The sequence below is a fragment of the Athene noctua genome, chromosome 1 (assembly GCF_965140245.1).
Source record: "Athene noctua chromosome 1, bAthNoc1.hap1.1, whole genome shotgun sequence".
Taxonomy (NCBI): domain Eukaryota; kingdom Metazoa; phylum Chordata; class Aves; order Strigiformes; family Strigidae; genus Athene; species Athene noctua.
In genome coordinates, this window is record NC_134037.1 from 244,094,829 (window position 1) to 244,121,363 (window position 26,535).

General features: G+C 36.2%; 1 protein-coding gene across 2 annotated transcripts in view; it reads right to left on the bottom strand.

Annotated features, from left to right (window-relative positions):
• TNFRSF19 (TNF receptor superfamily member 19) overlaps positions 1-26,535 on the bottom strand; it is a 65,499-nt gene that overhangs the window by 15,872 nt on the left and 23,092 nt on the right. For both annotated transcript variants that reach the window (XM_074932013.1, XM_074932023.1), the window contains exons 4-5: positions 23,491-23,669; positions 20,124-20,209 (exon numbers count right to left, since the gene is read on the bottom strand). In XM_074932013.1, the coding sequence (XP_074788114.1) occupies positions 20,124-20,209; positions 23,491-23,669 (265 nt within the window). The remainder of the gene's footprint in view (positions 1-20,123; positions 20,210-23,490; positions 23,670-26,535) is intronic.

The window sequence follows — 26,535 nt, forward strand, 5'->3', positions numbered from 1 at the left end:
CTTCATTATGAAAAAGTTTAAAAGATGTTTATGTTCATTTAAAAGTGAAAAGGCAATACTTCTATCTAATCCCCAACAAGCAAAAGCATGTTATTATGTATAAACATGATGTGTGTATATATAATCCAGATACACGTATTATATATGTATATATATATAAAATACATGTGTAATATATACTACTGTTAACATCAATGAAAAATAAGTTGCCTTGAGTATATTTCTGAGTCTTTACAAAGCAGCAGATTGCCTTCCTTCTCCTGATCTTTCAAGTAGGAGGTAAGAAACTTTATTAAACATTACTGTTGGAGACTGTGGTAAACACGGAGAGAGTCAGTCTCCCAACATCTGTAAGAGGACAGCCATTTGCGTGCATGGCCTGCACCCAGAAGTTCATCATGTCAAACCACATTTTTCAAATGTACTCCAACTGCTGACTTTAAAGCCTTTCATTTCCAAGTTAGTACCCTACAACTTTTTTGTTTTATTTTGCTGGTTTTGTTATTTTTTTAACAAATGCACCAAAAAGCCCTGGGGGAAAAAATGACTATTCAAGTATTTACCCATTGTTTGGAAATCCTGAGAAATGTGCTTATAAATTAAAATATTTGGAATCTGATTTATTCTTTTCCAAGACCATTTCTCTTGCACTGTGTATTTTCACAAACTCCAACTGCTGACAACCTTTTATGTTTAAAATGGTAGAACAATTACACTGTGTATGTGAATTTAAAACACATAAGAACTCCACAGTACTGGATACACACTGCTATGTCTGTAAGGCATAGTCAACCTCTGCAACATGTTTTTCTTCTAGTAACTAAGAGATGTTAATTCTTGGTACTATCATGGTACCTTGGTACCACCATTGTCTAAATTAAACTGATACATGGGCACAAAATTAATATTGTTTCATACACAAAACTTTCACCTTTGAGAACTGTCTAGCCATTTAAAAATAACACTACAGGAGAATAAAGCCTCAAATCACTGGTACTCTCAAATAACCTGAAAAAAACCTGAGAGTAGGCAAAAAATCAGAGGAAGGGAGATAAAATCCATGTCACTGCTGAACTACATATTCTCCCCCCACAACATAACTGGTTATCAATGTGAAAAGACTGTGTCTCTCCACCATAAATAGGAAATAGCATGATCTGGCGGCACAAAGTATATATTGCTATAATATGACTGTGATGTCGTCAGCAATTACCCTTCTAACTTTTGCTTCTAGCAGCTCACTTTGTACCTCTGACAGCTGAGAGTGTGTTAATATCTATTTTGCAGAAAATTCAGTTTCCTTCTAAGGTGTTTTCATATGTTAAATCAGTATCACATACAGTTTGTGTGAGAACATAAGAGATTGCTAGGTACAGCATAAAACCTATTTCGCTACTTCACTACTAACTTGTACTTTTAAACCAAAGTATTTTCCAGACATTTTGTGAAAAAGAACACAGTATTTTAGGATATTCTCTTGTTCAAATCCAACTATAGAATGCACCTATCCCACCCAGGCTATGAAAGCTGCTTTGTCTTTTCATCAGAAGAGGAAAGTAGACAGTATCTGTTCTGTATTCTGCATGTACAGTCCCACTTCATCTTCAGAAATAACCCGTTACAGAAAAAAACACAACCTGGTGCAGTATTTGAGTCAATTAAGTCTGTTTATGACAGTTACTGCTTGTATACACGCTCTACTGTTCTCAGTTCCAAAATGATTATACAAGGCATTACCCATATAAACACAGAATGGTTTGGGTTGGGAGGGACCTTAACGACCATCCACTTCCAAACCCCCTGCCATGGGCAGGGACACCTTCCATTGAACCAGGTTGCTCAAAGCCCCGTCCAACCTGGCCTTGAACACTGCCAGGGAGGGGGCAGCCACAGCTTCTCTGGGAAACCTGTGCCAGTGTCTCATCACCCTCACAGGAAAGAATATCTTCCTAACATCTGATTTAAATCTACCTTCTTTCAGTTTAAAATCATTACCCCTTGCTCTGTCACTACACTCCCTGATAGAGTCCCTCTCCAGCTTTCCTGTAAGCCCTCTTTAGGTACTGGAAGGCCACAATAAGGTCTCCCTGGAGCCTTCTCTTCTCCAGGGTGAACAACCTGAACTCTCTTAGCCTGTCAGTTGGGGGCCGGTCACAAGTGGTGTCCCCCAGGGCTCGGTTTTGGGGCCACTCCTGTTCAACATCTTTATTGATGATCTAGACGAGGGGATCGAGTGCACCCTCAGTCAGTTTGCAGATGACACCAAGTTGGGTGGGAGTGTTGATCTGCTCAAGGGTAGGGAGGCTCTGCAGAGAGACCTGGGCAGGCTGGAGCCATGGGCTGAGGCCAACTGGAGGAGTTTCAATAAGGCCAAATGCCGGGGGCTGCCCTTGGGCCACAACAACCCCCAGCAGCGCTACAGGCTTGGGGAGGAGTGGCTGGAGAGCTGCCAGTCAGAGAGGGACCTGGGGGTGTTGATTGACAGCCAGCTGAACAGGAGCCAGCAGTGTGCCCAGGTGGCCAAGAAGGCCAATGGCATCCTGGCTTGTGTCAGCACTAGCGTGGCCAGCAGGGACAGGGAAGGGATCTGACCCCTGTCCTCGGCACTGGTGAGGCTGCCCCTCGATTCCTGTGTTCAGTTTTGGGCCCCTCACTACAAAAAGGACATTGAATGACTCGAGCGTGTCCAGAGAAGGGCAACGGACCTGGTGCAGGGTCTGGAGCACAGGTCGTACGAGGAGCGGCTGAGGGAACTGGGGGTGTTTAGTCTGGAGAAGAAGAGGCTGAGGGGAGACCTCATTGCCCTCTACAGCTACCTGAAAGGAGGGTGCAGAGAGCTGGGGATGAGTCTCTTTGGCCTAGTAGAAAGTGACAGGACAAGAGGGAATGGCCTCAAGTTGCGCCAGGGAAGGTTTAGACTAGATATTAGGAAGCATTTCTTTACAGAACGGGTTGTTAGGCATTGGAATGGGCTGCCCAGGGAGGTGGTGGAGTCCCCATCCCTGGAGGTGTTTAAGAGTCGGGTTGACATAGCGCTGAGGGATATGGGGTATTTAGGAACAGAGAGTTAATGCTTGGACTAGACAATCTTCAAGGTCTTTTCCAACCTAGACGATTCTGTTATTCTGTGAATATCAAATTATGTGCAGGAACCTTTGCTTATTTTTCTTAAAATGGAAGTTTTTCAATTGGCCAAACAACCTATCTAGTCCAGAGAGCTAGCTCTTCCAGCAGAGATAAAAAATTAAATAAAATTTTAGTACCCTTCCCTTGTTGATTCTTGGCCTACAATTAAAATGTAAAATAACTGGGTAAGGAAAATGAAATCCTGATGGTTAGAGCATCTCCACTCTTCAAAATCTCTGTAAAATTGTAACATTTTTTGTTAGTGAATGTGAAAAAACATAAATGCTAAGGAATTTATTCCAGTTATTAGAAAATCCATGCAGAAAGAGCCTATTTCTAAGATGTGACTCATAAAAAAAACAGTACTGAAAGAGATCTGGAAATACATGTGTGCATGCCCATGCATTTGACACTGGAAGAATTAATTATATCGTATTTTAATAAGGTTATTTCTGAATGGAGAAACTGTATGAGAAATATACAAAAGTCCCACAACTTTCAGATAAGCTTTCGAATAATCTAAAAGTCAACGCACATACAAAATTGATGCCACTGGATTTTGGTATCCATTTTGAAGTGTGACAAAGGACTTGACCATTTGGCACAGGCTTTAAAGATGTAAAGAAGTTAAGTGCTAAAATCTGTAATTTTTAAATACAGGGTGACTAACTGGGAAACTGGAGGCCTGTATTAGATCACATACTTCCTATACAGTGCAAAGAAAAAGTTAAACATAGAATAGAACAGAATCTGAAATATCTGTCACGTTGAGTAATGGTGCCTAAAGTCACCATGCTCAGCCTATAGATGTAGAAACCTGGAGAAGCACACTGAATTTTGTTCTTCCCATAAATTACTCGAAATGGCAGAGAGGGGCTTCCATCTTCTCCTAAAACTCTCCTGAGAACAAACGTTTATGATCTTATTTTAAAATTGAGGGGGGAGAAATGATAAGAATGGCTTATAACGCCTTTCAGATGCAACTCTTGAAAGAGGAGGTAATGATGGTTTCTGCCTTCTGTAAAAGCTTAAGAGCCCTTTGCCAAGAAGCATGAAGACAGACGCTTAATTCCTTCCTCTGCTACATCCATGGAGGTTGTTTTAGAAACTAGGCTGTAAACTGAGCTTGGTAAAAACTGATTTCTTCTCTCCAGTTGAATTTGCCCTGTTGTAAAGCTTCAGCAGTAAGGACGCCTCTTTGCATAGCCAACAGTCACGTGAAATGTAGAATGCAACAAAATTAAATAAACAATACTCAGGCATGCCCATCACTTACTTTTCTCCTGTTTATAATTATGCTAAAATATCACTAATTTAGGTTAAATTTTCCAGGCAAGGCAACTACTTTTGAATGTGGGGTGGTTGTTGATTTTTTAGGTTGGGGTTTTTTTTGGGGGGAAGGGGTGGGTGGGTGTTGGTGTTAGGTTGTTTTTTAAAAACATAACTGTTAGCCAATTCCACATACTGGGGGGGGGGGGGGGGGGGGGCGGAATATGTCTGTGCTGTGGAAAACAGAGTATGTTTATGTAATTAAGACTGTTTCATAATAGTTATACACAACTGGGCTGAATTATGATTCTGAATTAAGGTGGGAGTTGCATAACCAACCCCACTAGTATTTTCTAACTTTTTAATGTTCAACTTTGCAACCTCAGCATCTTTTAAAAAAACCTTTTTTTGGGTAAGTAATCTGAAATACATGGGATTAAATATAGATTTTCATAATTTTATAACATATAGCCTTAACACCTTTAAAAGCTGGACATTTATCACCAGCTTACTGCAATACTGCAAATATCAAAATTAAATGTCATGATTTATTGCAAAGAAGGTTACCTACTGTGCAATAGAAAGCATGCACATGCAAATTATAGTACAGAAAAAAAAGCTGTAGCTTTGAAGTCAGAAAAAATAACAGCTTATAAAAAGGAGTTTTTAATTCACCACTTTGGGGATAAAGCCAAGTCATACAGAACAAAAGGCTGCTGCATACAAGATCCTTGCTTTGTTATATTACTTAATCCGAAACATAACATCTCCCCCCTTTAACAGAAGTCAATAGGAATTAGTCATAGAATACAGAAGACACTCTGAAAAGTTGTATTTGAAAAGTCAAGCTCTATTGGTGAGATTCCTCTGACCAAAGCAAACATTTGCTTCTGAGGGAGTCACCCAAACTTTCTCTACACAGGGATGGTGAGGGGTGGCTCTTTTAGGGTGTTAAACTGTTTTGTTCTGAACACCTCCCTTCATCATTCCTCTCCACTGAATATAGCATGAGCTTATAGATGTAGCCATTATAGATATCCACAGTCAAGGAGGTAGCATCCTATTCTGGGTTTGTCAGGGATGCAGGATTTTGGATGCCTTTGACTATTTTGACTTTAATTTCTCTGTTTCAATTAATTAACTGTATAACAGACACTATGCATTTTGCATCACTTCTATTGCAAAGATAAAAGTCAGTAATACCTGCAAAAGTTGTAACAACTGCTTTACAGTGGTAGAAGCACAGAAAAGCCCAGCAGTAATTATTAACTCACATTCTGCATGGAATATAAAATAGTGTGTAAGCAAATAAGGCCAGACATAGGTCTTGCCTATCCTGTGCTTTAAATGAACAAAGGCCCGGTGGGAAATAAGCTATGCAACAATGTAAATAAAACCTGTATCAGGGTGACTGTATATGAAGAAATCTAATTATGGTCACAAGCCTCAATTCTGGCACATTCCAATTCTGGTGAATTTTCTCAGAATAGGGGATTCAGTTTGTAAGAAACATTTCATTAAAAAAAAAAATAAAAATATTTTTTTTAAATGTTTTTGTTTATTTAGCAGGAGTGAAAAATAAAAATAATCTATAATCTAAAAACTCAGTTTTCCTCCTTAAAATTAATTTTAAAAAGTTAGGGGGAAAATCAATTTTTAGGAAGACAGATACAATCATTCAATATTGAATTGCAGTTTTCATCTAACCCGGTATTGGCATCTAGGGGAAACTAACTTCAGAAGTCTGAAGGTCTAATGAGGAAGTCAGAGCTACTCACCTTCGGCTCTCTTTCTAAAACAGAGCAAGAATTAGAAATCTCCAGAGAAGCAATTAATCTGAAATGGCTTGAAAGGCTGCTTTCAGTAGTCACTGAAGCTTACCTTATCTGGCTTGCCTGTCTTGAGGTACCTAATTCTCTCCACTGATAATCAGTGGGAGTTTGGGCTGACAGATTCGGTGTTTAAGCATTAACTTTTACTTCACTAAATAAGGGGTTATATCCACCAGTTTTAAGAAAGCTGTAACTAAGAGCTAATCTTTTTAAGAAACAGTCACAACCTATATCTCAAAGGCACACGTCACTGCCCAAAATAACATGCGAGCTCACTCTATGCGGGCAGCGCACTGCCTTAGCACAAATGAAGCAGTAAGAGTAAGAATGAGGCCTATCACTCAGAAAATTAAAGGCAAGAAAAGTAGAGGGCAACTGGAAGGATGTAAGCGATCAGTAGGAACAGTAGGTCTTTCTTCTATTAGGTTGTTTACAGCTCATGAGGTGTTTATAATGACTCATTACTGCTAAGGCCCTTAGTGGACAACTCCTGTTTTAAGGCTATTGCATCTTATACTATTTCCAATACATTCCAGTCCTCCAGGTAACTCCAGTCCTCTGGAGTGATATATCAGTGTTCTTTTGCTTAACAATTATTTTCTTAATAGAAAACTGGTAATATGGAAAGTTTCAGCCTAGATGGATTCCCTAGTTTCTACTGCATTTTTTTTAAAACAAGAAATTTAGAGAAACACAGCCTAAGTATTTTGTAGCCAAGCAACATAGTCAATAGTATGTACCATCACAAAGTAGAATAAAAAACCCCAACACACTATAGCATGTTTGTTTAGTAATATTTTATACTCACATGCCAGTCACAACTTGGACTCTCTGTACCCAAAAGCCATAGCAGTCAGCATGAAGTGGTGCTAATGCAACCATTACCAGAATTAGGTAAGTCATTGTATGAGATAAACATAAATAATATTTTCAGTCTGAACATAGAGTAAAAGCATGTTAATAAATTAATGTATTTATAATAGTCATCTGCTTCTGTAATTAGAAAAAGTCTAAAAAAATAAATTGCTGCAAAGCTGTAACTACTACTCACTTTTTTCAGATTATCCCCAAACACAATAAAGTAAAAGTTAACTGAAAAAATGTTTTGCAGCTTTGCTGCAATGTATGCAATACTGGAATAATTGTGATCAACCTAATGGCAAAGTTAAATAAGAACTTTGCAAACCTACTCTGCAACAAACAGATGATTACTTACAGCCACTGCAAGACTGGGCTAAAGGGCTAGCCACATTAGTAAGTACAACATAAGAATAAAAACCATAGGAAATAGTACTTCTTCAGTACAGGTCAACGATTAGCCCCTTCTCTGTAACTCAGGAATTTCAAGTTCACTTTAATCTAGTGTAATTGAGCTAACCAGCTCTTACATTAAAAAGTAATGATTAAGTTAAATTTCTTGCAGACATTCTGTACCTAAAACAAACATGCAGTATGCCTCTGGCAAAGAAGGATACTAATTATAGGATTGACTCATAAGATGAAAGGTTGCACAAGTTACTACTAGAAGCAGAAGTATGGCAAACTGGTTTGAAAAAACATATTGAAATTCTCATACTTCCCTAAGCTGAGAATTTAATTTTCTAACTGTACTTAGCAGTGTAAAGAAACAAAACTAAATATTCTTGCAAACTGCTTGTTCATATTTTAGATGAACAAACTCAAAGTGAATACTGCAATTATAAACTTCATCATGTGATACACTAAGGAATTTTTTAACCTAATAAAGATGTGAGGTCTCTGCAGTGAATTTTTAGTACACAAAACCATACATCACTTAAGTATTTTGGTCATTCTCAGCTTTCTTTTGCTATATAAAACACGCTCTTAAAATAGATATTTAAGGATTCATTGCATTGTCAGTCTATGGATCCCTAACTTCACTCTCAGTGTAACTTTATTCTGTGATTTAAAAGGAATCATAAAAGAAACACATCATCAAGACTCTAGACAACTGTGGGGAAGGATATACAAGTTCAAAAGTAGTTTTGTATTTCAAACTGAAGATTTCACTGGGATTAGCAGATAGAGTTGCCAGCTGTGAGTTAGAACAAAGATCCAAAATTTGCCCTGTGTACTGATTAAACACAACCTTCTGAATGTCAGATGGGCACCACTTACGTAAACCTCTATTAACAGTTGCATGAGCTTGAGATGTGAATTAATGAAATAAATGAAATTTGATTCAATTTATTTTAAAATCACAAGTTAACATTTCCATTTTAATTTCAAGCTATACATTTTTCTTCATATTCTAATAAGCAATGAGGAATGTGTTTTCAAAGATATTTACATTGGAATATTGTGTTCTCTCTGAAATACATGAATATATACTTTGGTAGATAAAAATGGACTACACATAATTAGTGCAATTCTCATGAGGAAACTAGAAAGCCAATGCCTTTCAGTGCAGTTCAGCTTGGTCAAATTCATACCATCTAATTAAACTTTACTGGATTATGATCATACATATTTTATATACTAAATTTTCAGAGATAATAAACAGTGTTGGAACCCAACATTTCCATTCCTATTTATTATATGATTTCCCTTTGTATGATGGAAGCCATTTACATTACATCTACTCACTCTGAAAATCATTTAATATTTATACTGCTAACAGCTTCCTAAATAGAGACTGCTAATAGTAACCTTCTAGATTTTATATTAGAGAGCATGATTTTTTTTAAAGCTTCAAACCTCAAGTATTCAAATTTTTCCAGTGCTTCCCCCAATCATAATAAATTAACACTTTCAAGAGGTCCAGATATTACCATTTTCCTTTCTCTAGATTTTCTGTTGTTGAAGAATGTGGTAGGTGCTTATGCTACAACCTTCTCAGTAAGGGTGCTAATATAGCTCCTTGCTCACTACTAGATCACTTGTTTTTGTAAAATCAGAAAATTTCTTGTCTGAGGCCTCTTCTACTGTCAGCATAGACAGAAATTGGTCATCAGTGTCAAAAGGATTTAAAAGAGATAATAAATGGTAACATTATTCAATATATTGTGTTCACTTAGGAAACCAAACTGAAGACAACGCAATTCTAATCTTACCATGTATCTTAATAAGTTGTATCTTTATAAGGTTTGCAATAACACCTGAATTTACAACTCTGAAATTACTTTTAGCAGCCAGAACACCTATGGGCCACTGGCAACATTCAGTATGTTTCAAATATTTAACAGTTAAAACCAATTAAAGACAAATTCTCTGTTCTCATAAACCTGGCCTTCAGTGGCCAGGTTTCACCTCAGAGAACGCTAAACTGACAGGAAGGAAAAGTCTTTCACTGCTCCAGAGACTAGTATGATGCAGGCATTAAAGAAATGATCCACGTGCTCAATGATAACCACTAAACATTCTGATAGATGTTCAGTCAACAAACCCAATTTAGCTCAATCCAGATAAATCTAGAATTTAAATGACAGGCATGTAGAATGACAGGAAAATTTTGACTGTCAGCAAGAAAGCCCTTCCTATGATAGCCTCTTACAGCCCCAGGCGTGTCTGTGAGGGTCAGTCAGCATGACGGTGGGATGCAAGCCCACCAATTCTGGAAGAGGAAACCTTATGGCCGCATCCCACCTGCATGGCATCACAAGCTTGCACAAAGTAACAGCAGGGAAGAACCAGAAAGGTTTGGTATTTTTGCTCTGTTGGAAGAGCTACAGCATTCCTTCATTCATCAGCTAGCAAAAGCAGCAGTGATATTCATGAGTCCACCATCAGAGAGACAATAAACTGTGAATCCTTAAAAAGTACAAATGTCTTAATTGGGATATTGAGATAAAAGTGAGTATTCTATCTCTTTATGTATCACTTATTAGCATCAACAGCATTTTGCCTAAAATGTATATATAGGACTGCCCTTGAAGCAAAAGAAACATATTTTCCGACGCACATAAAAAACCAAACATTTACTTTTGCCAGGACAAAGTGAGGTTATGATATTGTTTATTTACTGAAAGATGGGTGGTTTTCACTGTTGGTGTATCAGTTTGGGCTTCCTCCTTCCATTAAGTACCACTGCAATCAGACAGCTCTTGCACTCAAAAACCTCTTCACTGTGGAACTTTCTATCTACATTTTGATCCAGAAGACAGTTTTGCCAAAAGAAAATCACATACTATGATTACCATATGTAATAAAAGGAAAATTTTATCAATTTCCTTGAAAAACAACATAGAAAACATCAAAGTACATCCTTCTGTAGAGCCTCCAGAAAAAAATACTATCAAGAAGTACACATTAAATCTAAATTTTGTTTGGTTTTGCACTGCTATTGCAGTTTATGTTAGTGAACCATATCTAGATCATACATATGCCACAGAAATACTTATTTGTATCTCAGCGACACTTTATTTTTAAAGCTGCTCAGAAAATATTTCCGTTACAGAGGTACAAATACAATTATAATCAAGCAAGGAAAAAAGACAATACTTTTCTGAATGAAAAGGTAGAAACCCCACACCAGTTAATATAGCAGAAATGTCTTTTAATGTTTCTTTTGTGTAGATTCATTCCCTGATGTACAGCATTACTCATTATAGTGTGTGAATCAGTGCATTAAACTTTTGGTTCAATAAATTGTATTTAAGAATGTATGCTCCACTTGAATTTACAACTACCAAGTTTCATCCCACTACTCATAAACCAGTTTCTGGAAAACTGTGGCATACTGTCATATTTTCCTTTTTGGGGGGGGGGGGGGGGGGGGGGGGAAGGGCAAAAAAAAGATCAGAGGTAAACTTTTTGTTCATTTATGTTTTTCTTCTTTTTTTTTGATATGCATTGATTTTTACTAAAACTTACAGAGTCTTTACAGAGCTGTATTGAGCTTTCTAAGTTTCTGTTGGATGTTACCAGCAGAACTCCTCTAGGATTTGCTGGTCAATCTTAATGCACCTAGTAATACAAAGGTAGTGAGAAGCAAAACAGAGGTCTACCCATTATTTCAGATTAAAGAGCAGAATAATTGAAATAGAAAGTCTGACCTGGTCACCTGTACTTCACACAAACACAAAAAGCCCACAGGAAGTAGGAAAGAGAGTCTGGTGGATTAGTCAGATAATCATTTAAATGGAAATCCACTAATTTAAAGCTTAAGCTTTACTTCAAAAATACAACTCAAATTCTTAACTATTTGAACAAATTTTTATTCAATAAAAGAATAGTCCTACTGCTATACTTTCATGAGCATATCCAGACAGCAAGGATAGCGGGTAAGCTTCTCCCCTCTTTTTGAAAAGCTATGAGTATTAAATTGGAAAATTTTTTTAACCATTACTTGTGGCTGGAGTCAGAATGGGAGAATTATGAACAGTGTAATAATCTTAAGAAGATCTCTTAAAACAATTGAGCTGTATTCAGACATTGATTTCTTAAGGCATGAAAATAGAATCACAGAAGAGGCCCAGGCCCTGCACTGCTAAGTACTGTACCATCTAGGCTGCACGTACATACTTGTGATGTAAAAATCAAAGAGTAAGGACAAGCAGCCAACACATAGTCAACTAAGGAAAAAATTCTAGACTCACGTTACCAAGAAAAGGACTCCCAGTCAATATCCCAACCTGTTCTGCTGAGTTTTGCATCAGAAGACACCATAGAACAGATCATCCAGAGATGGGTGACAAGACTAACTAGCTCATAGATCTGGATGGCTTCAGTGTCAGCTGGGCACGTAGCTGCTCAGTGGTTTAAAAGTTTTGGGATGACCACTGAAGAGTACAGAGAACTTTGTAGGTGCTTCATTAAATTCCAATCCCATTGCCTCTTGAACCAACTGTGATAGTCTCCAATTAGGCATCTATTGAGAGCTTCCTGCCCAGTCCATGCACATGTATTTCCTTCCATGGCAGTCAGGGGAAAGCAAGTGAACCACAATCCCTCTGGCCTAATCTAAAGCTGCAAACCACCTGGAGCCAGAATCAGTGCAGTACTCCTGGAGACCATAGTCTATTTATGGTTGCAGGTTCCTTGGGCTTTTACATTTCACAATGAGGTAGCTGTCAAGCAGGACAGTTGGTGATGCAATTTTGGAGTCAAGATCCTGGGCGTATTTGGATATTTCAGCCTTAAGTACTTCTAAATACTTGACAAGGGTAATGCTGTCTATACTAAGCGTATTTCTAAAGTATTCACTACTAGTTTATCAGTTTGTAGCTTGAACTGGGTTACTTGAAACTCATTTAGTGAAATAAAATTTCACTGTGCAAAGAAATCTAAGTTAGATTTGAGGTAGCAGACACAAAATAAGTGGCCCTGACTACTGTCATTATAAATCTTCAATGAACATGAGTAAATTTCAAACCGTCATTAGAATTGCTGAAGTTTTTCAGGTTACGATCCTTTTACTATAGACTCAAATGGTAAGTCTTTTGTAACAGAACAGACATGTTATACTGAGTATTTCTACAGAACTTACTAGTATGTGAATCAATTCATTAGAACAGACCTCACACCTACAGTTTTGCAGCACTAAGCTATATTACACACAACTGGAAATGCTTCTGATAAAACCAATTTTCTTCTGTAAAAAGTAAACTGCATGGAACTAAAAAATTTAAGCATAGTGCAAGGAAGTGGACAAAAGTCTAACAGTTTAGACTGACTGGAAGCCCTGGGAGCTTTGGCTTCCAAATTTTGATTTCTTGGTAAAGAGTCTGGCTGGCTACACAGAAACTCTGTTGGGTTTGGAAGCAGCACCTCCTTGCAATGTAATTTCAACATTTTTTAAGCTAAATTTTCTTCTGTGGAAAATTTGTGGGTTTTGTTTGGTTTTGTGGTTTTGTTTTGTTTTGGGTTTTTTTTGAGGAGTAGAGGGGGTGGTGGATAGAAATGAGGGAAACACTTCTGACCAGTTCTGTCTACTAACTGTAATACATATTTAGTGATAACAAGCTACACGATAAAGTACTTCTATACAGGCAGAGAAATGAGAGGTATGGACAACAGGAGTTAGCAAAAGTAAGTTGGGAATATTTATGTAAAAAAGGCTATTCTCTGAGCTGGGCAAGGAGAAAGTTTTAGAACATGAGTAAACTATGCAATGAATCTAAATTTCCTCTCCATTAAGTAACATTTCAGAACCATTATAACTAATTTTAGTTGTAACATCTCTGTTATTAAAAGAAGGAAAAATCTGCCCTTTCTGTTTGCAACTCTTTGTTTTAGGAGGAGAGCCCAGCATGTAAAGCAAATTCAGAACAGGAAGAAAAAGATCTGTTTGACTCCAAGTCATACATGCATCTTTCCCCAATGGGTCAGAAGCATCACAATTATCAAGTACAAGAAATCGAAAACACTTAGGTTTTCTAGGTTAACTCTCTTTGTTCTATGATGAGTGAAAGAAATAAAATAACTTTAAGACATGAGTAGCAATTCTCATCTCTCTGAAACACCTAGTCAAATTCGTTTCAGACTTCCTGAAGATAAGTTACTCTATCATCAGGTCACATATGGAAAATATCAGACTGACTTATTACATTTTTACATAAGTATACATTTCAGATATAAGATAGTGGAAAGCTAATGTCTCTGTAATAAAACACTACTGATATTTATAAGCTAGTGATGCTATTAGCTGTACCTAAATTAGCTATCATTCCCTGTAACTTTTGTGAAAGGTTTATACAATAATCCAGCTGCTTTCTATCAGTGTCTGACATGGCAAAAAGGGTTATGAGAGATGCTGTGAGGTAACTCCAAATCAGAAAAAAAATACTAAAATAAGATGGATATATACATTGGAATAGAACCAAATAATTAAGAATGGTTTCACTTGTTACACACTTTCAGCTGCCGGTTGTTTCACATGCACATAAGCAGCCTACCTTCAAAGGCTGCTTTGCATTAATAATACAAAGTTTACTGTATAAAGCAACCAAATAAAAATTTCAGAAAAACTTAATAGCTGGAAAAACATTTTCTGGAGTCTGAGAGCTTTCAAATCACGAATTTCCACTATGTAAACCGAGGAACTAATGTGGAATTGAATGTCATCCAAAAATTACTCTCAAGTTAAAATGCTGTATTTATGTTTAATGAAATAATATAAGACACTCCAGCAAAGCTGAGACAGTGGGAATTTTTTTCTTTTACCACTAGCAAAAGTATTTTACAGAATACATATGTGGCCAACAGACTTCCAGCCCTCCCCTTACCCACCATATTCCCCTGCACAGTGTAATTTCTAGGTTTTTATCTTCTTTGTTCTGAAGTATAGTCCTTGCATAACCCAAACACCCATTACACTCACATGAAAGTTTACAAAACCACAGATCCTAATCTTGTAAATGTAAATAAGTAGATTTATACCAAATCTTACTTTTTCTATACTAGCTACTTTTAACACCAGGAACAAGGAAATATCACCAGATTTTATCCCTTAAATAGCACTTTTCATTAATGAAACAACATACCTTGCAGATTTAAAGAGTGAGACTCAGCTGCAGTTTAGGACACTTAAATTTAATTCTCAGAAAAACAACTCTGTAAACATACAGAAGCAAGCTAATAAAAAAATCTGCAGAAGAAAACTGTAAAGGGAGCTTTGTGATCAGTCTTAGTAGAGGTAGTCAAAGTATTGTAGAAGTTCCTTAAAGAAACAAAATTTAAAGTGGATATGAACACCTCACATGAACACATAATGTCTTCACAATGATCTGCTATAAAAATTTTGTCTCAACAAGCCATAGTGTTTACTTTTATTTCTCATCTTTGTAAAAACTGTTTATTTTCTGGTTTATATTCTTTATATTTGAAATCACTATGTATTGGGTTAAGCCCAGGAAGAAGGGATGGGTGGGAAGAAAGTGTTTTAAAATTTGGTTTTATTTCTCATTATCCTACTCTGATTGGATTGCTAATAAATTAAATTCATTTCCTCAAGTCAAGTCTGTTTTGCCCATAACTGTAATTGTTGAATGATCTCTCCCTGTCCTTGTCTTGACCAATGAGCCTTTCATTGTATTTTCTCTCTCCTGTCCAGCTGAGGAGGGGGGTGACAGAGTAGATTTGGTGAGCACTTGGCATCCAGCCAGGGCCAACCCACCACACACTATCACTGAAATCAATATCTCAAAACATGGCTCATGACAAAAAAAAGCAGCAACTTTAGACCCAAGTGCAGGTTTATTTCAAATGCACATGATGCTACAATCAAACTGTAGATATTTCCACTGCTGTGACTTACTCAACAAAACATTTCAGCTTCACTGAAGCAAAGAATGTGTTTATTTCCTGGAACATGTAGAGGCTAGTTTCCCAAGCTCCACATGGAGTGGTAACCTGCCCCCCATCCTGTTCCCGGCCCCAGTTTCCCATGCTCCTTGCTTTATGTCATGAAGACAAGTTGAAGTAGTCCTGGAGAAGGAAGAATGAGTTTTCCTGGACATACTGTGCTGTTATTTTTTTTTAAATTTAATAGTGGAGATAATTACCCCCCCCCCCCCAAAAAAAAAAAAAAAAGGACAAGTATGTTCCTTTGGTGGTAGTTTGGCTGTAAAATGCTCTTGGTGCCTAGGTGTTCATTTCCTCTCAACTCTCACAATTTATTCCAATTTAATTGTTTGTACAGTCAAATTCTAGACTGAATTTGCACATAACAGAGGAACACCACTGACTGTATATTGGTCCAGAAAGGAACAGTAATGTGGAAGTGCTAGGAACTATTTTTTTAATACAGCTTGAAAAAAGTTCAATGTCACAGGTGGTCCTGCTTAGTAGAAAGCCTGTCCAGAGGCTGAAGGATTCTGGTGTCTCTGATGCTGTTCTGCATTTTGAACTGAACAATATAACAGCACTTGTAGGAATAGCTGACATAGCCAAGCTGATAAAATAATTCTATTGCTTTAATTTTAGTCTGTCATTTTGTTATGACCAAAAGAAGATAAGGAGTATAGTTTCTAATGTTTTTTGTTTATTTGCTAAGACAGACTAGCTGAAAACATAATGCTTGCTCAAAGAAAGCAATGATATCTTTGGGAAATCTTCTGCTCCTTACACCAGCCTTTTCCACCTCTCCTTCAGCTGTGACACCACAAGTGCTTTGGGGTTAACAAACATATTAGATTTTAAAGTAACGTTAACAACCGAGCTATTTTAGTTCTTTTAATATCATGGATAGATTCACTATCTAGCTTACTGAAGAGTTTCATTTACAGTTTAAGCATAACCATTGGGGCAGCCCAACACTGGCCTGAGCAGACAGGAGAGTGAACTCTGCAAGCCTAAATCGGTGCTGAGAAAAAAAGAATCACTGAAGAATATGTACATCACTTTTCTCTGATGAACAGATACCAGTTTGGGACAGTCTATGCTGCCTCCCATTTCAGAAATTACATCTTTGATTGATTGGGTTTTCATTCTAGTTCACAGTTCAAAGGACATTTTTTTCTCAACTGAATGACAGAGAATGAAAGAAAGTCTACAGATGAGAAAAATATCTTCAGTTTACAAAGTGAATATAAATAGTAACTTTAAAAACATGCTTTCATTTCTAATCTAATGTTTAGATGCTGACTCTATATATAGGATTGGTATTTACAGTTTATTTACCTGAACTAAGCAAATTAAAATATAACTATATCATTGTGTATTTAATTTTCTGACATCCTAAAAACACACATAAGTCATTGTGTCCCCTTTAAAGTTTACACAAAGGTGATAGCAATTCTCCTGGCTTCCAATACTCTTTACTTGTTCATTACAGAATCCTTTCAACTTTGCCTCTAGCAATTCACAAACTCATTTTTTCATGAGTAAATATTTAAACCAGATCTGTTTTAAAATGTCTACAGAAAGGAAGAAGATAAAAGCAAGTATTTAGATTTATAGCTAACCAGGTAATAATCAACTGCTACTAGTGCTGAAAGAACTTCATCCATTTCTCAGCTTTAACATGAACCTTTAGTCCGGGTAGGGGGCTGTGAGCCTTTGTGCCCTTATGGTAATGTTCTTAAGCAAACAGAAGATTGCCACACACCTCACGGGACAATTAATTCATTGAAACAGGACATTTAAACTTTTCCTTTTCATCTGTAATGTAAGAGTTAGCTGCACTAATATTTGACTTTCTGTTGCACAGTGGAAAGAAAGAAGGATAAGAAAGGCAGAGAATGGAAACTTAGTCCTCTGATCATTGAGAACTTGCCCTGTACACCTAATGGTCTGTCTCCGTTTAACTTCAAGCAATGCAGTCTTAAACATCTTAATTATCAAAATATATTCATTATTGAAATAAACAGCAAACATTTTCATCATTAGGTGGAAAAAACTTGCTTTCACACACTGTTATTCATACTGCCTTGTAGAATCATGTTTTTGACTTAGTCTTAAACTGAGATATTTCCACTTATTTGATGTTAAGTAGAACTCAAACAGATTTCAGTTCATTTACCTAGTATTGTAGGAATAACTCCCTAGGCTGCTCTGAGGCAGGCATGTACACTCTTCTAAACTGAGACAGCTTATGTTAGAGACCTGAAGAACCAATACACAAATTCTGAACAAAAGCTTTCTGAAAACCAGTGACAAACAGCAATCATATCTCAAGGCAGGGTTTCCATTATTTAAGATTTTAACAGTTGGTTAGTATCTAACTAAAGAAGATTTTAATGATTTCAAACTTTTTAGTATTACTTCTATAAGAGCCGGAAATACACGCCAATTCTCACATGCCACCAGAAATATGAAAAATGAGCAATTGTTAACATTTCTGTTATTTAGTCAAAGGCTTTGTCATAGCCATGTAATTAGGGAATAAAAAAGTCTCTAATCTGGATTTACCACTGTAGTTCACGCCAGAGAAAGGGTTCTCCATGAGATTGTCTGTTGCCCACTTAAAATTAGTAGTAGCTTACTAACAGTTCTGTTTAGGATCCAGTCTATCCAGTCTTAGGCTTATTTACAAAAGCTGTATCACTGTAAACTAAACAATTCTGAGTTATTTCAAAAGACTTGGTAACCACTCTTTTACAATCTTTTAAAAATCAAAATCTGTGATTTTGGAAAAGGTGGAAATATGCATATGAGCCACTAACTACAGTCAAAGCGGAAAGGGAGGTAAGTTCTTCTTCTTCCCTGTCTTTGATTAGCAGAATTCATGTTTGAATAGCATGCTTTCTTAGAAGAAGGGAACAAACCAGAAAAGAGGAGAAACTGCATAAAATGAATTTATGAGTTAGAGATCCTAGATCAGAATAATAGTGCTGCACTTTAGATTTCACTAACTTTATTTTTTTGTAGATAAAAAATGAAGCTAAAAACAAATGAAGGGGACAATACCTAATTTGATCAACTGAGGAATTAATGTATATATAAAATTGCCTGTTTGGATTCAAACTCTGTCTGGAAATACCTTCTGCAACTCAGTGAATCTGAAGTGATTTGCTCCAGTAAATCAAGATCAGCATTTCACTCTTGGCATCAAACCTCATAGTGTTTGCTATGATGAACATACTTTCTCCAAACACTTTTAAGATATTATGTTGTCTACACTACATAAATAGTTGAAAATTTTTGAATTTTTACTTTCTAGGTTTACATTATACATGGGCAGGAGCTACTGCTGCAAACATTGTAACTTATGTGATTTATTCCTTTTAAAGAAATCTGATTTACTAGTTTTTAATGTTGCAATCTTTAACAAAAATTAAGTTATTCTGATTCAGAGGTATATAATGAAGCCACAAGAGAAATGCACAGGAAGTCACATTTATAAAAACTTTTACTATTAAAGATACTGTCTGATAATCTGGTTTTGTAAATTTATTCCCCAAAGGGCACTAAAACTAGAATGAAAGAAAAACAAGGAAGTTTGACTCTTTTGAAAAACAACTATCTTAACCAATACATGAAATGGTGAAGAATCCTTATTTCATTAAATTTAATACAATATAAACCAATTTAAAAGAATAATTTAATGCACAATAGCATATCCTTGGTTATATTTTAATTTAGCACAAGTAAAAAAGAAAGGATATTTATAAGAAACAGTATGTCCTTAAAGTATCATGAGGCATTTCAGAAACTTGACAATTCATTTTTTCTATAAACAATTGTTTTTGTTTGGAATAGGGGAAAAAAATCTCCCAAAACATAACTTCACAGTTACAGAAACAAACAAATAAACCCAAAGTTTTCCACAACATTATGCTGAATCAATTTTATTTTTCGTATTATAAAGTAGACAGCAATAAATGCAACAGAATAATTCACTCCTTTTATTGAATTAAAAACTTAACAGGATGTAGACCACCAATATTCTTGGAAGAAGTAGTAAAAAAGCTTCCGTTGCAGAATAAAGAGGTTCTCTCCTTTCAAAAAGATTCTAATCCTCTCATCGGCCAAAAAGAAATAGAGAAACTGATTACTCATTTCCTTCTTAATGAATACAGCACTATAAAGATATTTATCTGTATTGTTCTCTCTCACTGTAGCCTTAGTACAAAAGTTGTTTTTAAAGTTATCAACAAACTACCCCTTTTGGGTGTCAGAAAAGCATTCATACTCACTGAAGCCTACCTGATAGTAAGTAAAGGGTCTAGGAAGGCTGCCTTTCTTTTGGCATTAACACAAAAGAGAAATTAAAATTAATATGACAACATCAGAAGTGGACTCAAGACTCCCTAATCATGTGGTATGACAGGAATGTTTATCCTCAAGTGACTGGTCATAAGAGGGAACTTTGCAATGATAGTGCTGGACCTGCTGAAGTGTATTAACAAAATCATTTGCTAACAAGAAAATGAGCCTTCAAAAGAAGTCTTCATAATTGTGACTGTCATTTTTTGCCAAGGTTTAAGCTAAACCAGAAAACATTCTAAAGCAAAAAAGTTAATGCCACTCTAACAGGAGGAAAAGAGCACTTACAGTGAGGCTCATAGGGAGGAGGAGGATCCCCACAAGGAACACACTCCATGTCTTGAAAGCCTCCAAGCTTAGTCTTCCTATAAAATCTAGAAGATAAATGAATGAAAAAACAGTTAATCAAAACCAGTTATTTGTCCTCACAAAATTAATCAGGTGTTTTAACAAAATTCCCTGTAACTGCAAAATTTGTCAATCTGTCCCAAAGCAAACTATCAGGAAATAGAAGAAAATAAAAGCAAACAGAAGTACATTAGATACTAATTAACAGTACAGCAATACATCTAAAGTAAATCGAAGAAAAATTATAAATCTGTTAGTCCAAATGCATGGTCACTATAATCTTATATTCACATAAAAAATAAACAATTATGGAGATTTGAGACAGAAATCAGTATCCTGTTTTCCACACAGATCACAACATTAAAGACAAGTATGATAACCTTGCATTATGCAAGCTTATTTACACATTTCAAAAATAAAAAGTGAACTGATTAATCTACAAAACTTTCCTAAAAGACTCAAGATATTACAAGGTAATTATCACCACTAACAGTATATAATCGACCAGATGCCAATGGGTTCTAGTAAAAGTCCCTAAGACACCCTCTAACTCATAGAGAGAAAAAAATCACTCATGTTGGTTCATTTATGTACTTGTACAGAAGGGCATCCCTGCCCCCCCCCTCCAAGTTTTAACATGCTGTGTGACAAATCCTCAAAAAATAAGAGTATTCTGATTGTTTTGTAGACCATCAAAACAGTAAACATGGCTTTTCAGAACTGTATTTTAACAAACCAACAATGCCTTTCTGACTCTTCCTTCTCCTCCAGAAAGTTCTTCACTACCAACCAAAATCACAACATCCATGGACTGAGTGGAAATTTACGAAGTGACCACATGAGTCCCAATTACATTATACAATTCTCTACTTCGGTTTCATATTCTCACTTAAATGCATACTTTAAAAATTCTAGATAGCAAGCATTTCAAGGTATGAAAAAAATGGATATTGCAAACAGAAGTATCAGCTGGATGGTTTAGAAAACTAATAGCAATGAGAGGCCACAAGCAGTAACAGGTGAACAATAAAACAAAACTCTAAAGCAAACTGACCAGCCAGTTACTCATTCCTGAAGAAATTAATGCAAAAACGTTAAAAAAACCCAAACTGTCATACCAAAGGAGACATTTTATTCTAAAGACACTTCAAGAACTCTACTATTGAATTTATTGAATTATTGAATATGTTTGAAGAGCTTACTGACTACAGCAAAAGGCAGAAGTCTACATACCTAAAACAGGGAACAAAAATAATACTAAATGAAAAAACAGAACTTTAGAGTGTTATATTTCGAATTTGTATGAGAGCATGACATCCTCTAAAGAACTTATCTACAACAGCTCCCTAATCAAGTAGGTCTGTCTATCTTTCAACCAGTCATTAGTACTAAGCTAGAATCAGTAACTGTGGTCTGTTCAAGATGAGTACATGAATTAAGCATTTTCTGTGTGGTACATTAAAAGTACTAAATCTACTGATGTTGTTACTAACACTGCAAATGCCATTAAAGTATGAAGACTGTATCAGCTAAAGCAAACAGCTTTCCAACTGCTCAAGAAACTCATGCTTTAACAATGCGAACAGAAACGGATTCATAGGCTGTAAGACTGAAGGGGCCACTGTGATCATTTACTCTGAATGAAATGAGTTAATATTTGTTTTTAGCTGACATGCTCACTGTAGGGTTTTGAAGCTGAACAATAGGGAATGGCATGTTGGAAGCCTGTGCAAAAGAGAAATAAATATGATCGCTGAGAGGTAAAACATTAGCTAAACCATTTGGCTTGGCTAGTTATATCCTCTATTCGCTTAGGCAGCATCTAAACTGATGGACTTGTATGAGTGGTGATGTGTTCTATAGTTCTATAGTTCTGCTCTCCAAAATGTCCAGAGCAGATGATCTGTGACTCCCCTACCCATGAGTCCCTCCCTCCTCATGTTTCCAACTTTGCTGCCAGTAAAAGCAGGTTGTGGCAATAGCTCTCATTTTAACACATAATCAACACACGTATCTAGAATACATTCTAGGCCAGAATACTAAGAAGCATTCCCAGGTCTCCCAGTTTGTATTTACCCTTAATTCATGTTTTATGCTGACCACTTTTTTGTTCCTTTTTCATCTTCCAAAATTTAGTGTATATTGTTTACACCACAAGAAGAAAATTTTTTGCTTGCTGACAGCCAAATAAGCCCTGTAATACATATATATTAATATGTACTAAGAGCATAAATCAATTCACCATGTGCCTGCAGGTAGTATCAAAAGTGGTTGTGAGTAATGTCTAATGCCTGGGGCTGCACCTTCTTATACCATGACTTAAACTAAGCATTACTAAGTGTTTTTAAATGAAGAGACCTCACATCTGGCTTGAAAGAAGTAAGTGTAGGAGCTTCAACAGTGTTCAGATATTTGATAGCTGGTATTAAAAAACTATAGAAAAATAAATAAAATGACTGAGAAATATACAGGAAACAAATGTAACGACTTTTAAGCATCTCTGAAATATATGCCCTGAAAACACAAAGGCTGTTACAAGTGTAGATCGTTCTCATAACCTACTCCTATCAATTAAACTACCAATCCATAATTAAAAAAAGCATCAGAAATGCCTTTTAACAAATTCATGGCATGTATTTATAATAGCAGACCTTGGCCATAATGTAAAAAATAGCCTTTTGGAGATTTTAATACTATAAACAGAGATTAGCACAGGTCCTGATTTATAACAGCAGTTTCAGTGAGTCTACACTGTTTTAATTTGTTCCAAAACAATTCTTTCAGATCCATTTATGATTCTCGGCCAGGATCATGCTCTATGACTTCATCAACATGATCAAGGAAATTCAGGAGCATAAATCACAACCACTACTTTTGACCTAAAAATATATGTAGTATGAGAATTATTAGGCATTGACCTAAGGAGGGGGGTAAAAAACAAGCAAATAATGTGATAAGTCTTCAAGAAGCTAACTGTGCATGTTTCCAAATGTTTAATTCTTTGTAACAATGAAGTAAGTCACCAGTAACAATACATTGAATTATTTTGCTCAGGCACTACATAGACAATACTCTCAAAGATCGGGTAGGTAATATCAAACCATTTTTATAGATGAGATAATTAAGACTTCAATTCTGAAATTATGTGCTCAGATCATAGAGCAAGTTATTGGCAAGGTCAAGATTAGAAACTAGGACCTTCATACATACATGAAGTATACAAACTTTTATCTGGAAGACATGAAGGAGTAAATGTTAACCCAAATCAGTTTTGAATTTCAAGTCTCGTCTTCAGAAATGGACTTACCCTGGTAAACAGTCTCCACACACTGCATTGCTGGTGGCAGAACAGTTAGCCTTCTGAAACCGGTTAACTAATGCACAATCCAGACAAGGCTTGCACTTCTGAAAGCCCCAGTCTTCCTTGAATCTGTTTGGCCTGCATGTCATGCACTGTGCATCCTCCCCATATCCAAAGCCGCATTCCTGTAGGGATTAACAAGCAATAGCAAGCTATTCAGTGAAAGCGTGAACAAGAAGAGAATGCTGGGATAAAATGAAGACCTAGTGTAATTATTACCGAGAGCAGGTCTTTCTAGAGACAAAAGCCATCCTTTTAGCAAGTTCAAATGTGTCTTCCACTGCTAATAATCTCCCTTACTTCTATAAGTAATACTTAGTCATCCACTTTATTCATGAAACCACTGTGTATTTGAATGATAAAGGGCTTCAAGGACTCCCACAGTTTCATTATTACTAGCTTATGGTAGAATTATTGAGCTGTCTGTTTTTTAATTAGGTCAGTCATGTGAAAGTGCAGAAACTGGGACAAGTGAAGTATAAAGGCACTTACTCAGTTACAAAACCAGCAAAGAAGCACTTTGATATTAAGGTTCATAGCTAAGGTGAACAAAGTTAATTGCTGAAGAGAGTGCACTGATCTTCAAAGGCTTAGAATTTCTGTTACCAAATAAACCAGAGCTGGTTAATGACCATCAGCTAGTCATGAAACGTTGCTTAGCCACTAAGAATTCAGAAACTCAATATGCTCCAGTTCTAACAGTTCTTAAACTGTTGGAGAAGTTTAATAGCTCTGCAGATCACAGGGAGGAACAATATTTTACTATACAAGGAATATTGTTAAGGTTGGTTATGTATCCCAAATATAGCTTTTTAAAGAAATGGTTTCCATTCGTTTGCAAAAGGACACCTAACACAACTGACAGGCTGAGAAGAGAAACACTTCACCCAAGAACACGTAATAGTTTGGGACTGAATTCTGTGAACTGATTATCAAGAACTATCAATCTATTTCATTTTTATGTCACTATTTCTTAGAATTACCAAGTTACCGAGAGTTGCTACTCCCTTTTCTCATCTCAATAGCCTATTTATTTTTTGCAGTACTTCGGAGGTAAATTCAATGCATTGATGACACACTGCAAAATGGCAAGAGGAATACAACAAATTGCTGTAAAAGGAGGATTTATTGGGAAGGGAGTAGGTGGGAAAGGCACAATGTGGGGACATCCTTCTCCACTATGTGGTCTTGGTGGAAGAATAGGGCATCTTCCCAGAGGGAAAACTGCAAGAAATCTTCAACAGGGACAACTTAAGAGAAGGCTTCTACCAGTTTCCAGCAGACAGACAAATCATTGCAGTTAGTAACAAAAAAAAGGCATACTACAGTTTCATACACAGTACAGCACAGTCCTCCCATGAAGATAGTGACCCTAATAAAGCTGGTAGGCAAAAGGGGATATATATATATTTTGTTAAAATTTACTGCAGCCATAGAACATTTTCTACCATTTTATTTCAAACCTACCAGCTTCTACTAGGAATCAATGCCAAAATAATGGAGGGTCTAGCAGTTCTATTTTTGTGTCATCTAAAAATATCTTACTGTGTTCAGTTTTACACTCAATTTCATTTATGCAGTTCTAAAGCTACATGTTTACCACCAAGGACTGGAACCAGACTAACTACTGTTAGGAGATTTAGCTCTTCTTAAGTCTAAACAAACTTTTTCACTGAATCTCATTATTTCTTAACACATTCTTCCTAAATACCTACTCTTTACTCCTTCTATTTAGATCATCCAAATAGTAGTGTTATAGGGTATATTATATAGCTCAGTCAAACCATGTATATTTGGATCTTTTGATAAATCACTTGGAATCAGTCCCGCCCAAGTCCTAGTAAACTTTCAAATATAAGACTTAAATTAACTTAATTATAAGTTTTTCTTTCCAGACTACCTTTGAAGTTTCTGATCAAAAACAAGCAAACACCAGGAAATAAAGTCAGAATTAAATGCCTTCAACTCATTGGCCCAAACTACCAAAGCTTGACTAAGTTTTTTCTAGCTCTGTAAGATATGTTTTGCTATAGTTGGATGTATGGATATATCTTAGTGGTCCTTTAACCTGGAATGGTTTACTTTAAAGCTATAAAAATGGTGGATGCAATACCAAGTAATCTTCTGCCCAAGGAATTTACAGTCTCCAGTCTTTTCAAAGATGGCTTCTAAGTCCTTGCCAGGAATTCTGCAGATATAATCCGTAACAACTACAACTTTATATACATAATTTTTATGTTCACATAATATTTGAGGTAGTTAACTGCCTGGCAGGTGCAAATAAATATTTAAGCTTGTAAACCAGGCAGAACTTCAAACAGATCTGAACTCATAATTAACCACATTCCCAAAACTGAAGGTTACGATTTAGATGATGGATTCAAGCCCTTTGAAATCTTGGACTTTATAATTTAGCAGTCCAGCAAAGATACAAACAATTGACTGTTCATCTTTTATCAGTACATGTGTAAAACTGATGTGCACCAGTTTTCTTAGTGCACTATTTACGAAGCTGTCAAGTTATATGGCTGATGAGATCTGAATAGTTTCCAACTCCCCTCATCCCTTCTATCCTCCCACTCATATTTTCAAAAGAGGGCTCATCTACTGTGGCAGTTCACCTCAGGACTGAAGAAAAGAGAAATGAAAGTTGTAACCTCAATTAGCTAGATTAAAAAAAAAAAAAAATTAAAATTTTTGTGCCAGAAAAAAAAAAAGCAGCATGTAAATATATGCTATATTTATTTCTCCTATTGTGAAGTGTACTGTGAAGAACACTTAGTCCACTCTTCCCTTTCCACTTCCCCTTTTCAACACTAACATCAATGGTACAAGGTAACAATAATGAAAAATTTCTCTCTCAGATGATACACAGTACAAGCCATGAAAACCCAAACACTAATTTAGAAAACTGCATTAAAATTAATTTTTTAAAAAAAACTAAAAATTCAAATGCACTTCTGTTTTCTGGATTTTTATACAGTTTTCATT